General features: G+C 39.7%; 1 protein-coding gene across 1 annotated transcript; it reads left to right on the top strand.

Moving 5' to 3' along the window:
- The first annotated feature begins 63 nt into the window (after nt 1–63).
- Nucleotides 64–12996, top strand: Mphosph10 (M-phase phosphoprotein 10). Its single transcript, XM_020159873.2, has 11 exons — nt 64–523; nt 2040–2709; nt 3404–3549; nt 4056–4227; nt 5939–6080; nt 6924–6991; nt 7772–7909; nt 8746–8856; nt 10704–10811; nt 12214–12444; nt 12769–12996. The coding sequence occupies exons 1-11, from the start codon at nt 315–317 to the stop codon at nt 12910–12912; spliced, it is 2139 nt and encodes a 712-aa protein (XP_020015462.2). The 5' UTR covers nt 64–314; the 3' UTR covers nt 12913–12996.
- Nucleotides 12997–14895: the final 1899 nt, after the last annotated feature.

Raw genomic sequence — 14895 nt, 5'->3', positions numbered from 1 at the left:
GAGGCCGAGGGGGCGGGGACAAACGCGCTAGGGGGCGTGGCAAACGTAACTACGTTCCTAAGAATGCTGGGAGCGGCCCGGCCTTCTGTTACAACACAATGTCAAGCCTCCTGCTATATCTGAGGCGGAAACATAAAGCGAGACGCTCTCGCTACTGTGGCCCCCACAGGAAAACAAAATGAAACGCTTGGAGAAAATGCAAAGGAGCTTGGACGGACCAATAACTTTTTGGTTTCCTGTCCCGCCTCCCTACGCATGTCCAGTGAAAGTCCTCGTGTTGCTATTGGTTCCGAGAGGTTGTGGGTCCGGAACCTATGTGCCGCGGAACCTTTAGCTCTGAGTTCCTGGTTCCACAGGGCGCGTCTTACGTCGTGCGGTTTCCTGTCAGCGCCCTTCTGTTGCATGCGGCGCGGTTCCTGGAGTTGAGAACAGCCATGTCTCAACCGGTCTGGCGTCGACGGACCCTGGAGCGGTGTCTGAGGGAGATCGGTAAAGCCACCAGCCGGCCCGAGTGCTTCCTCACGTAAGTGTGCGGGACCCTGTTTCGGAGACCCACGGGTCCCACGCTCAGGTCTCAGGGGCCTGCGTTGCAGCCCTCCGGCAAATTCTGGAGGGGAGCATGGGGAAGTATAGATGATTTGTTCCCCAAATTTCAGACTTTATGTTCCATGGCTTATCAAAATTATTAAAAATTGAAAAGTGTACGGTGCATGTTTACCAGTTGCATGCTATTGAAATCAAACTAATCTCGATTATTAGCGTCCGAAAGGCGCATGCCACACCCCCATCTCACCATAGCTGATGTTGGTTATTCTTTTTAAACTGTGTCCCCATCATCAAACTATTGAAAATATGAACTGGAGGTGTGCCTCACGTGATAGAGCACCTGCATAGCAAGCGAATGCCCTGAGTTCAAACCCCAGTACCGCCCCCCACCAAGACTCCCCTCTTTCTCAAATGACATCTGTAAATTAATGACTCAGATTTATATTTTGAACCACGACCTCTCCCTTAAACTCTACACTCACAGCATCTACAGAAGCTACATACTTTCAGGAGCTCAAATTCCCTATGTCCAAAATAAAACCGTTTTCTTTTTTTTTTTAATCTACCTATACTTTGCTCTCCCCTGAATACATTTCCCCATTTCCACCACGCAAACCTTCACTAAGTGAACGGCATTTCTGTCATTCCAGTTAATCAAAGATACAAGAAGTCTGCTTCTGGGATGTCATCATATTTTCTATCCTACACCTTTAGCAATCCTGTCATTTCTGTCTCTAGTCTCTGATTGGAATCTGACTCTATTTGCCATATTCAGTGCTCTGACTCCAACATAAATCTCCTTCATCTTTTGCCTGTCATGCTGCATCCAACTCCTAATCATTTTACCTTCGTTCTTCTTTCTCTGTAGGTCATCTTTCCATTCATCATTTCATTAGTTGGCTTCAAACCTTCTGATGTTTTTTCAGTACACTTAAAAGTGTTACCTCTGAACACTACATTGTTTGACTCTTCCCCAGCCTCTCCAACCACATCCTCACCTTCTGCCTTCTACACCACACTGCAGCTATGGCTTCTGTTCTTCAAGCACTCCAAGCTCATTTTCATTTAGAGAATTTGTTCTTGCTATTTCTTCTGCCCAGAATACAAGTTTCCAGAGCTTTGAAACAGTCTCTTTATCTGTTGGTCTCATTTCAGATACACATCCTCAGTGAGGTCTTCCCCAGCCTCTCTAGCTAAAGCAAAAGTTGACCTCTGACTGAATCAGTGGAGTGATAAATAATGTAAAAGAGCTGAGAATTTAAGGCAGTTTATATAAATAGATCTGTAGATCTACAGCCAACTCAGATACTTAGTTGACACTTTTTATATATCAGTCTGGTTAATCATCAAAATATGCACTGTTGGGAGTCAGAATTTGTACTTAAACTTGAAACTTTATTATATTTTACTTTGCATAAGAGTTGGACTTTTTCTTTTAATGTTGTGATGTTATTACATATAATTCTACATCACTTAATCCTCTTCCCCAATAGGATTCAAGATGGATTAGCATCAAACTTCACTTCTTTAACAAAAGTTCTTTATGACTTCAATAAAATACTAGAGAACGGTGGACTCTCTGGGAGTCCTTTACAAAAACTTGTGATAAACAATTTTGATGATGAGCAGATATGGCAACAACTGGAACTGCAAAATGAACCAGCTTTACGATATTTCCAGAATGCAGTGAGTGAAACAATTAAAGATGAAGACATCAGTCTTCTCCCAGAAAATGAAGAACCGGAGTGTGAAGGTGATGGCTCTGAGGCTGATGAACAGGAGGACCTTGAGCAGGATTTGGAGGAGGAGGAACTGTCAGGTATGGGTGGTGATCCTAAAGAGGATGAGAGAGCAAAAGCCTCAAGCAACGTTGGTCAGAGGAAAAGCCCAGTTTTCAGTGATGAGGACTCTGACCTTGACTTTGACATCAGCAAATTGGAACAGCAGCAGAAGATGCAAAATAAATTGCCTGGGAAACCAAGAGAAAAGTCAATAGTAGATGATAAATTCTTCAAACTATCTGAAATGGAGACCTTTTTAGAAAAAGTAGAAAAAGAAGAGGAACAAAAGGATGATGATGCAGAGGAGGAAGATATTGATTTGTTTGAAGACATTGATTCTGATGAAGATGAGGGAGGATTGTTTGGAAATCAAAAACGTAAGGTAAAGTTTTGAGATAAGAGGAGAAAATAATTTCTTCAAATAATTTCTCAAATTAGATGTTGTTCTGTTCCCTTAGGAGAGATTTAAGTAAAATGCTTCAGAACTCAACAGGGCACAAGTAAAATAGTAAGTCAATTGAAAATAATTGACTGGAGAAATTACTGAAGCCATTATTTCTATGTCACAATATACTTCTCTTGTTACTATAGCCTAAGAACCATAATTGCACATGTTAGAGATATTCAGAATTGTCCCTCAAATAGTATTTTCATCAAACACTAAAGCCAGGCATGGTTATGCAAGCCTATAATTCCAGCCCTGGGGAGGCTAAAGCAAGAAGATCATGAGTTAGAGGCCAGTCTGGGTGATATAGTGAGACTGCGGCTCAAAAAAGCAAACAAAAAAAGTGAAGGGGAAAGGTATTTGAGAAATAATTATAGTTCAAAAATTTAGAGATCATGAAATACTTTGCCCTTATTTTATCCATTATAAATACAAATGGATCTGTACTTCCAGTCAGTCATGTTCAAGTTGTTAGGGTTCTACAGTATTATTTCCCCAGTTCCCCTAGTAACTTTTTGACTGGTAGTGTTGAAGTCTGGGTGTATGTGTGTAATACACACACACACACACACATAAAACACATACAAAGCATTTTTTACGTATTTTTTATCTTTAAATGTTTTTATTTTAGTCAGGCAAAAGTTCCAGAAACCTGAAATACAAAGATTTCTTTGATCCAGTTGAAAGTGATGAAGACATAGCAAGTATTGACAGTGAGCTGGGTTCAAACGAAGAGGAAGAAGTAGCTGAAGAAGCAGAAGAAAGCATTTCTGAAATGTGAGTAATTCAAATCATCCTTTACATGGTGAGCTGGAGTTGCCCAGTCATGTATGTACACACATATAAGACACTTATATTTCTCTTATATCAAATAGTAGATTCCCAATAAACACAGTCTCAAGATAACCAGAAGAAAGCCTCTGAATTTAAAGGGACGTTAGTGATCGTTTATTTAATGAGAAAAAGTCTCATTGGCAGTAACCGTCCAATCTTCATTACCAGAAAGGAGCTTTGATTTGGGTTTTGTGCCAATAAAATCCTCTTTTTGTTTTGTGAAATGAGAGTTTTGTAGTACAGATTAATGAGTAATGTAACTGCATGTTTTGGTACTTTTTATTCTGTTTATTACTAGCATTTTATCTAAACAGTTGCTTTTCTTTTTTAATAACTTCTTGACTTTGGAAGTTCTGAATATCTGGTGGCAACAGGTATAGAAAAGAACTTTGTTAGTGGGAAATTTGGTTTTCCATTCCTAGTGGAAAGTGTTGCATTTCCTTTGATAGGGATGAAGATGATGACCTTGAAGAAAGTGAAGATGGTAAGCAACATAAAGAAGGCTTGAAAAGAGTGACCTTTGCTTTGCCAGATGATGAGGAAACAGAAGATAGAGATGTGTTAAATGTAAAGAAAGATTCTGATGAAGTTAAATCTTCTTTTGAAAAAAGACAGGAGAAGGTAATTATTTGGAATTTAAGGACTTTTTTATATGCTTAATAGACTGTGATTCACAAACTAAATAACCTACTCTATTTTTCTGTTAGAACTACTAACCATCCCTCAAAAACAAAAGTTTTGCTCACTAAAGAACACTGCGTATAGATGCCACGTGAAAACACCTAATCATTTGGAGATGTTGGTGTCTGCCTTTCCTTTGGCTTTCAGTGGGGAACCCAGGTGTAAAACCTTTGCTTGTTCCTCTGTGCCTAATGTCTTCATACCTGTGGCATGTCTTCCCCTACTTAGCTGTCCTGTGAGCCTTTCCTTATAGCTGTTTCAGCTGCTCTGAGATATGTATGTATTTCTAAGGTACTCCACAAAGAATTCCTGTGGGTGCCACAAAGCCTCAGGTTTAATTAATTATAGAAATTATTTCTCATGACATGACTTTAGGCAGATGAAATGTCATTTAATTTTAATAGATGTTCTGTCATTTATCATAGAAATGAAAATAGGCAGATAAAGATACCAAGATTATCAAAAGTTATTTAAAAGTGAGAATTTGACTTAAATCTATGTCTGTCAGATTATCACCAGAAGAGATAAAAAGTCTAAAATAAAAAAACACTGTAAGAGGAAATAAGTTTGTAATGAGTTAGTGTCCTAATATCCTCCTACTTCTGCCTTTCCCAAATAAAGGAAAGAAAAAGGTTTGGTTTTACTGTGGAATCAAACCTTCAGTAAATACATAATGTGATGTTTAATCAGGTACCACATATAAAGAATAAGGTAAAACTCCCAGTGTTTTTCTTGTCACGCTGTTGTAACAGGAAAAATTAAACCCGACCAAGCATTAAGATACACATGTACGCACACAGTCTAGTTTTTGAATACTCATACAAAATCCAAAATACTGCAATGAGAAAATAATGCACAAACCAAATGGGCAACATTGTGGGGTGTGTGACTGAATATTAGGAAACCTGACAGAGTCCTTGGTTTTTACAAGGTTAGGGAGAAAAGCCATATGGTCAGCTCCATATAGGTCAGTTATACATAACTTTGATAAAGTTTAATATTCATTCCTGTTTTTTAACTCAGTGAAATACAAATGTGTTCAGTCAAAAGCTGCCATCAACCATAATGGTGAAATTCTAGAAACATCCCTTTAAAATCAGAAATAATACCAAATGTCTACTATTACATATACCACTGTTATTTAACATTCTTTTAAGTATTAGCCAGTGCAGCCCCAAAAGGAAAAGGTAAGAAAAACTAAAATGAAAGCATTAATAATTGCAGAGGGTAGTATAAAAATCTAACAGATAAGTGAACAAACTATTAGGGAAAATAGAGAATTCTATAAGGTAGCTGCAAAAGTGGTATTTTGTATGTTAAAATCTTTATAGTTGTCTTTTTGAAGTTAGAGATAAAAAGTTGATAGTATTTGTGAATAGATAGATACTCTGAGTAGAAAATGCTTCTGGGGAATGTAGTATATTATACACATGGCATTTCACATCAGCTGGGAACAGTCCTCCACAGCTCAGCCTGCCTCAGGCAAGAGGAAATGGAAAGTCACTAGCACAGTGAAAAGATGGCAAGAGCAAAATATTGTATTGAAGAGCAAACCAGTTCTTCCTTTTCCACTTTTTAAAATACTACTTTTTTCTAAGTCTAAATTTGTTTCCTAAATATATGTACAATAACTCTTTTGTCTCTCTCTTAGATGAATGAAAAAATTGCATCTTTAGAAAAAGAGTTGATGGAAAAAAAGCCTTGGCAGCTTCAAGGGGAAGTGACAGCACAGAAGCGGCCAGAAAACAGCCTCCTAGAGGAGACCCTGCACTTCGACCATGCTGTGCGGATGGGTATGGTGCCTGCTGGGCTTCGGCAAAGTGTTTCTATGCTTTTAATAGGGGTCCGTTTCATAGAAAGATTTCATGTAGTGTCTGTTCTCCCCTAACTTTATTTTTAAAAACTTGCAAATGTACAGAAAAGTTGAAAAATTAGTTGAAACATTTATATGCCATTCAACTAGATTTCATCAGTCTTCCCATCTTTGCCTTTTGTCCCCTATGCATCTGTGATTGTGTGTGTGACTTCCCCGCCCCGCCCTCCATCCTCCCCCCGTCCTTTGACAATAAGCTGCCAGCAGTTTACTCATAAGTACTCTTACGTGTCTCTTCTAAAACATGGAACTATATTACCACAATACCATTCATCCACCCAAGAGATTTGACATCGATATGCTAGTGATACCTGATGTACGGCCCCTCATTTGATTTCCTACAGTGCTCTGTTTAAAAGGCTTGCATTTCATCACAGTCCACTGATTAAATCGTGAACTCCAGGCTGAAATCCTGGTTATTTAGCTCATCAAATTCATTCTTGTACTCATTAAGTCCAAATGAGTTTCCACTTTATTTCAACAGAAGAGAGAATGGAAAGAGGGAAAAGAGTCCCAGGTGCATGGGAGAGAAGGGTTAGCACTTACCACCATATGCATTCTAGTTAACTTGAGGAAACATCCAAAGGCTTATTAAAACACAGATAGCTACTGCCCTTCCCCATTGTCTTGATTTAGGAGGTATGGGATTGGCATGTTTATCAACCTCTGAGGTGCTGCTGATGCTGTGGGTCCAAGGACACCATTTGAAAATCACTGGTCTAGTGTGTATGTTCCTAATGAATGCATGTTGTGTTTCCTTAAGCACCTGTGATCACAGAGGAAACCACCCTCCAACTAGAAGATATCATTAAGCAGAGGATACAAGATCAGGTCAGTAAGAATGAAGGTGAATTTAATTTAAATTTCATTGAAAGTTTTAGAAAGAGTATGAGAGTATTTAAGGAATAGGAATAATGCTCTTTTTATTTTTACTTAATAATGTTATTCCTAAATAGCCTTAAGCGTAGACTAAGGGTATCTTTAGCTTCACTGAGGCACCATTCTTCACTTGTATAAGAAAGGTGTGCCTGAAGAGAAGAGTGACCAGAAGCCATTGTCAGTATCTGCCCCCCTGAGTCTTGCTGACCAATAGACTAGTATTGGGGTTGGTGACCAGTGTCTGACTTCGAGTGATCACACCTTGGTCGAGGCACAGTTTCTGGTATATCTTTTCAAATGTTAATAACCTAGCAAAGAAGTTTTGTAAAAGAATTGATCTAAGAACTTAGGTTTCTGTGACCTGTATAGCAAGAGATAACTTTATAACCTGTGTATAATGTTTGCCTGTATAATAAAGGCGTATAAAGGGGGAAGGCACCATATATATATTCAGAGTATCTCAAAATTTGAAATGAGACAAGATAAACTTGAAGCTTGACTTCTAAATACAGTGGTGGAGGAAATGTGATGTTAAAGTTGTTAATCAGGAGACTCGTTTAAAACAAAAGAATATTTGAGTAAATGCTGTCTTTGCTTTTCATAATGCTTTTACTTGAATAATCATTTCTGAAGTTGAAAATTACTTTTTTATTTTGCTATAATTCTCACATGAGCCTAGAAGTAAATTGTTGATTTTGTTAACTTACATTCTACTCACCTTTTACATTTCAGGCTTGGGATGATGTAGTTCGTAAAGAAAAACCTAAAGAGGATGCGTTTGAATATAAAAAACGTTTAACGTTAGACCATGAGAAGAGTAAATTGAGCCTTGCTGAAATTTATGAACAAGAATACATCAAACTCAACCAGGTAAGGAGAGACTGCTAAGGCAAAGCTATTATTACTAAAGGAGTAGGAGTAGAAGACCAGATTTGTTACGACTGCTGAAATCCAGAAACAAATCTTGAGCTCTTCAGTCACTTCATCTGACTGTGAAAGTAAGCATGCCAGGAATAGAGGGCTTCTAGTATTCCCAGGGGAGTATGGATTGGGGGCTGGCTTTGCAACCAGACATTGTCAGCTTGTATTTGTATAGCCAGTTATTAACTTTCCAGCATTTATTATATATTATAGTTTTAAAAACATTGATATTTTAGAGCTTTTGATACATTTTTTATCATGAATTCATCCTGATCTTTAGTTTTTTCTTAAGTACTAAAAGTAATTTCTGGTTAAATAGCAGGACAAGGTCCTGTTCCCAGAGGACTGAGCAATTGAATTGTTCCCTCACATTGGCTTTATTGGAATGTGGTCAGAATGTGCTTAGGGGTGCAATGACCTTTTAATTCTGCAAAAGCTACGTAAGTTTGCTGTAAGATTTTGTTAATTAAAAGCTATGCAAGCAGCAACAGCAAACAGTACCCTAGTGCCACTGGGAAGTAGAACTGGAAAGATATAAATTAAAATTCTTCCGGCTGCCTTGTAACCCAAGTTGGTCATTGAAGGATGATTGCACAGCTTCAGGATTTTCCTGCCTTCCCAATGCTGGGATTATAGGATATACCATTCACCTGGCTAGAATACTTCTTTGTAGCTAAAGCCATAGTGCTGAGAAACTGGGGAGACTCTCATTGGCCTGTGTATGATTTTGTCTGTGCTAGGCTGATAAGCTTCATAGTCTGATGTTGTTGTCCTTATTTCTTAAGCAAAAAACAGCAGAAGAAGAAAATCCAGAGCATGTAGAAATTCAAAAGATGATGGATTCTCTCTTCTTAAAATTGGATGCCCTGTCAAACTTCCACTTCATCCCTAAACCGGTACGTATGTTAACAGTTCATTGTGCAGCTAGAACAGACATGACCTTCATGACTGACCTTTTGCGAGAGACTAGCTGTTTAGTTAGTGTCAGGATACAAACTGCTGGTAATTTCCTGTAAATAAACCCAGAAGGATCACTTCTGGTTCCTGGCTAATTTGGGCTCCTCTATACTGATCCATCCTTATCTCCAGTGAGCCCCTGGCAGACCCTCAGCTTTTTACCTCAGTGGCTTCTCCTTTTCTGACCCTCTCAGTTGTGTTTTCATTGTGTAATGAGTCTAGAACCCTAATAACTCATTTGCATACATTAACTCTGAATGCCCAAAATATCCAGACAGGTATTACTATTTTTTATTTGCAGATGAACAAACTCAGGCTTAGGAGGTGGGTGGGTCAGAAGCAACAGTGGGCCCATGCCTTCTCCACTGCATCATGCTCCCTGTCCAGGCCTAAACCTTTCCCGCTGTCTGTCTGCATTTTACCCAGTCTGGACTCAACCTGCCTACTCTGTGAAACTTCATCTCCTCCTCACCACCATGATCCCATGAAACATCTTTGTGGTACTTTCTCAGCTCTTGCTCTTTGGTATCTCTTGTGGTGTTGTCTGAAATGGAATGTCATGAATGAAGGAGTAATCCAGAAATGAAAAACCCAAGTCTCCTCCTGCTCCTGACTAGCTTTGTGATTTGGGCAAATCATTTCATCTCTACAGGAGAGGTCACTCCCAAGATCCTTTCTAGATGATTTTTGCCGTACCTATAGTGAGCTTTTATTACATGTTTTATGTGTTCTATTTGTTTTTAAACCAAGGTGTAATATACATGCAAAGAAGTTGTTGATGGCAGGAATTATTTTTAGATTCCCAAAGTGCCTGGAATCAAACAGATGAGATGAGTAGGATTTTTCAATCCTCCTTAGCCAGCAGGTCTTATGATGAAAGTTTTTCTGAGATGAAGGTCATAAGCCTTATCAGACCCTGTGTGATCTGACTCAGTGCTCCTTTGGCCTCCCCAGCTTGCTGTCTTCAGCTACACTGGTCTTCTGGTTCCTTCAGCAGGACAAGTCCATCTCCTCCAGGCACATTTTTATCTTGCTTCCCTCTGCACAGCTGGCTCCTTTCTTAGGCTACACACCTCCCTGCTCCTTGCAGACTTTCCCCACCCTTATCTTGAGCAGTCTGCCACATCTTCCTCCCTGAATATTGTCCCCCGTTGCTCCACAGCATACTTGAGGTCATTGGCTAGTGGTTCTTTGTCAAGCTGGCACAACATATGTCCACAGTTTTACTTCTGAGTCCCTCACACTGGCTTGGCCTGACACGGTGGAGCCCTCATGCCTTCTTTAGGTGTCTTGGGAATTAAGAGAGTGAATGTGCTTGTGTCTGCTTGCCTCGATTTAATAATCTTTTTTACTTTTTTCTCTTCAGAAGTGTCAATTGCCAGAGTAGGTTCTCGTTACTATTCATTTTTTCATATCCACGTCTATTTCACATGCTATCTCTGCAGACTCCATTTTACCCAACGTCACCCATCAGTTTTTGTTTTTTAGACTGTCTCCACTCTCTGCTTGGTAACAGAGGAAAGAACTCATATTTAAATATGGCAGAAATATCATGCAGAGGTATAGAAATAAGAGCTATTGGAATGACTTTGAGGCAAATGACCCTAAATTACCTGGCTCTCCTAGGGTTCCAGAGGCAGCTATGCTGCCACCAGCCCTGCCGTCATTCCAATCACCCCTTGTTGACTGTCAGCACATCTAACGTTCTCAGTAATCTCCGTTAGATATTTTTTGGGTTGTTAGGGCCACTTCTGACTTCCCATTAAATACATTGTCCCTTTTCTAGCCTGTACCAGAGATTAAAGTTGTGTCCAATCTGCCAGCCATAATCATGGAGGAGGTGGCCCCAGTGAGTGTCAGCGATGCGGCTCTCCTGGCTCCAGAGGAAATCAAGGTAAGAAGCCAATGTTGACACATTCAGTATCTGCTTGCAAGTTGGTTCATTATAGTCTGGTCTGTATTTTATGTCATCTTCCTTTTATTCTAATGTTTGTCAAAAGTTTCTAGGTATAGTACATTCTCCATATCCATGAGTTCACGTCCATAGCTTCAACCAACCACAAATTGAAAATATTCAGAAAAGCAAAATCTCATCTCTACTGAATATGTACAAACTTTTGTTTCTTGGCATTATTTCCTAAACAATAAAGTGTAGCGACTTGCATAGTCTTCACACTGTCTTCAGTGTAAGTAATCTAGATATTTAAAGCGTTCAAGGAGGTGTGTGTAGGTTATATGCAAATACTTCATTCTGTGTAAGAGACTTGACATGTGGGGACTTTGATATCTGCAGGGTCCTGGAACCAAACCCTGTGAACACTAACAGGTGACTACATAATCAAACTAATAATTATTATACAATATTTAAAGGCCAGAATCTTGTGCAGGCATTACCATGAATTGCAGTTAGAAAATTAGTACAAACGCAGTTTTTAAATATGCAATTAAAAATCTTTGAAAATCCAGTGTGAATACCAGCAGTGATGTTAAGTTTAAAACAAACTTTATTTTACTTATATACTAGCAGTACGTTACTACAGCATTTGCCCCTGGTTTTTGTCCATGTAATGCTTATCAGCAATGAAATCTGAAGTAGAATGGAACATTTGGCTATCAGAAGAGGTTGGAGACACCAGATGCTGGCAGTCTCTGCTTCATGAACATTGAAACTCACACTTTACACAGAAGTGATGGCTTCTTCCAGGCTTGCGTCTTCCTAGCTGGCATAGTAGCAGGCCCTTTTTCTTTCTCATTTGTGTTGCTACACCTGCAGCTACTTCTCCTGTCAGAGCCTCTGTCACGTTGGTGCAGGTGACAGCCCTAGAAAAGAGGAAATTGATCCTCACTGGAGAGAGGTTTCCCTTCTCTCCCTCTGTTCCTTGGTCTCTGGGAACCCATGGTCCTGGCCCAGGGGCTATTCTTAGCAGCTTAGAGCTGAGGCTGCCTCAGGCACCTCCCAGAAGCTCATGCTGCAGAGAGTATATCATATACTATACTCTGCTATAGAGAGAACTTGCTTGGCTAGTACTATAGACTTCCCCCTAGCTGTTCAGGCTGCCTCTGAATTCGTTTGGGGATTGAAATGTCACTGTGAGTGTGTTCTGTCCAAGAACACATTCCAGGTTTTAGAGTTACCAAACCTCTTTGAACTGTAAGTGGGGATTACCCTGCATCTTCTCATATTGGGCCATAGATGTACAGCCTATTGGCTGACTACCATGCAGTTTCTTGTTTTCCAACTCACTGACTTGATGTTAGGTAGGTTAATTGGTATGCTGGTGGTTGCTTTTTAATAGGAGAAAAATAAAGCTGGAGATCTAAAAACAGCTGCTGAGAAAACAGCTACAGACAAGAAACGAGAACGGAGGAAAAAGAAATATCAAAAGCATTTGAAAATAAAGGAGAAGGAGAAGAGGAGAAAATCGCTTGAAAAGAACAACCCAGATAAAGCAGGGAAATACACGAAAGCAGTGGCTTCAGAGAAACTGAAACAGCTGACCAAAACTGGCAAAGTGTCCTTATTAAAGGTAAGAGGGGTGGAGAAGATCGCTGGTGGGGCCTGTGGGGAGAGGTGGGTGGCAGCACGCTGTTGACAGCAGGGTTGTGGCCTTTAGCTGGATGTTTTCCTGTGGCTGGCAGCATTCTCTTTACTCCCTTCTCTCTTAATTACAAGGATGCTGTTGCAATAACAGAATGCATAGAAAATCTTTTTATGCTAACTAACTTAGTTTTTGGTAATCATAGTAGTTTTCATATTTATATTCATTGCTGCAATCATAAAGTAGCGTTATATTTGGGAGTTTCCTCACATGTAAATGTATAACATAAACATGTATTGTTTTTAATTGCAGGATGAAAGAAAAGACAAGGCCTTAAAGTCATCTCAAGCATTCTTTGCTAAATTACAAGATCAGGTAAAAATGCAAATCAATAATGCAAAAAAAGAAAAGAAAAGGAAGCAGCAGGATATTTCTGTTCATAAATTAAAGCTGTAATATATTGTGAATATAATGTATATATTAATGTGTAAGCTTTAGTCTGTCATTATTCTGTTTTATAATAAAATTCTTGAGATCCTTCTTTGCATGATGACAGATACTTGAGACTTCCACAGTGTGCAATCACAAAATAAACTGTATTTGGAAAGTGTGTCTGTGGGTATAAACCAGGACCAAGTTCTCCAGGCCCTTGCTGCCCTGGTGCTACCTGGGTTGATCCCAGGTCTCTTGTCTTAGTCCTGACCTGCATGAAAGCCAGGCCAGCTTGGGCATACCAGCAGTGAATGAGAGCTGGCCAGCAGGTTGAGAAGAACACAGCCAAATCACTTTCCTCACAACCAGCTGCCTACTGAAGACAGTAGAAGTCCTTACTGAGGTCTTGGTTTTCTCCTCTGTTAGGTCATCATTCCACAAAAGGTTAGCATTTTCCTCATTAGAAAATGATCTTGTCACCTGAGTGAAGAGTTGGTGTAGATGGTAAAATGCTGTTCACAGATGCACAAAGAACAGTTACAATCTAGAAGTGAACCTGGAAGTGACAGAGGCTCAATACAGCCTGGTAGGTAGACTGGCAGTCTGCAGGGTGGTCTGATCACCAGGTCCTAATTGTTTCAACCTCTCCACTCAAAGAAAATGCCTTTGACTGACAAAGATGTCATATTATGATTTTAGTCCAGATAGGTAGAGAATGAAAACAACAGGGAATGAAAGCCCCTCAAGTTTCTTTGTTTGGGTTTTTTGTTGTTTGGCAGTACTGGGGTTTGCTGTCCATGCTGTAACACTTAAGCCATGCCACACCTTCAATCCTTTTTTGCTTTAGCATTTTTTGTATAGGGTCTTGCATTCTTGCCTGGGGCTAGCCTCATAAGGCGACCCAGCTACCTACAGCCCTCTTGCAAAGTTGGGATTATAGATATGTGCCACTACCCCCAGCCCTTCTTTCTGGTTCTCCATCTGCAGAGGCCAGTTACAATAGTGAAGAAGATCCTGTGGCAGTTTATTAATGCAGAAGCTAGCTACTACAGGAGGGGCTGTATGGGACTAGATGAAACTGGTTGTCTTAGTTCACTTGTGCTCCTATAATGAAATGAGCAGATTTTTAACAACAGAGCTTATTTCTTACAAGTTCTTGAGTTTGGGGAATTCAAGATCAACGCACCAGCAAGTTTGATGTGTGGGAGGAACGTTTCTGGGTCTCTACTTCAAAATGGCACCTTGCTGCATCCTCATGGCAGAAAGGGATAGAACTCTCCCTGGAGCTCTTTTCTATGGGTACTAATCCCATCCATAAGAATTCTACCCTCAGCTTAATTACCTAAAGACTACACCTGGCCAATCACACTGACCACTAAGTTTCAGCACATGAATTTTGGGAGATATGTTCTAACCATTGCAACACCATGAGTACAGGATTATAATTTCTATAAGTCATCTAAAGATCACTATATATATGGGAGGATGTGCATTGGTTCTATGCAGATGCATTTTGTTGAAGAGACAAGCATCCATGGATTTTGGTATCTTCAAGGGGTTTGAGGAGTCAATCCTCCAAATACTGAGGGATAGCTATATTATGCACATTGGCAATTCATCCTCTTTACTGCTGTATAGTACTATATAAACATACTACCGTTTTATTTACCCACCATCTTTTTTTTTTTTTTTTTTTTTTTTTTGCAGTACTGGGGCTTGAACTCAGGGTCTACACCTTGAGCCACTCCACCAACCCTTTTGTGTTAGGTATTTTTGAGATAGGGTCTCATGAACTATTTGCCTGGCTGCCTTCAAACCACAATCCTGATCTCTGGCTCCTGAGTAGCTAGGATTACAGGCATGAGCCACCAGTGCCAGGCCACCCACCCTCTTAAACACATTTATTTCTCACATTACAATAAGTAATGCTTCATTAAACATTTTGTTCATAGTCTAGTATCTAAAATTAGAGTAGAATTGCTAGCTAGATCCTGTGAAACAATGCCA

This window comes from Castor canadensis, chromosome 19, assembly GCF_047511655.1.
Source record: "Castor canadensis chromosome 19, mCasCan1.hap1v2, whole genome shotgun sequence".
NCBI classification, from domain to species: domain Eukaryota; kingdom Metazoa; phylum Chordata; class Mammalia; order Rodentia; family Castoridae; genus Castor; species Castor canadensis.
This window is presented reverse-complemented; position numbering and strand designations above follow the sequence as displayed.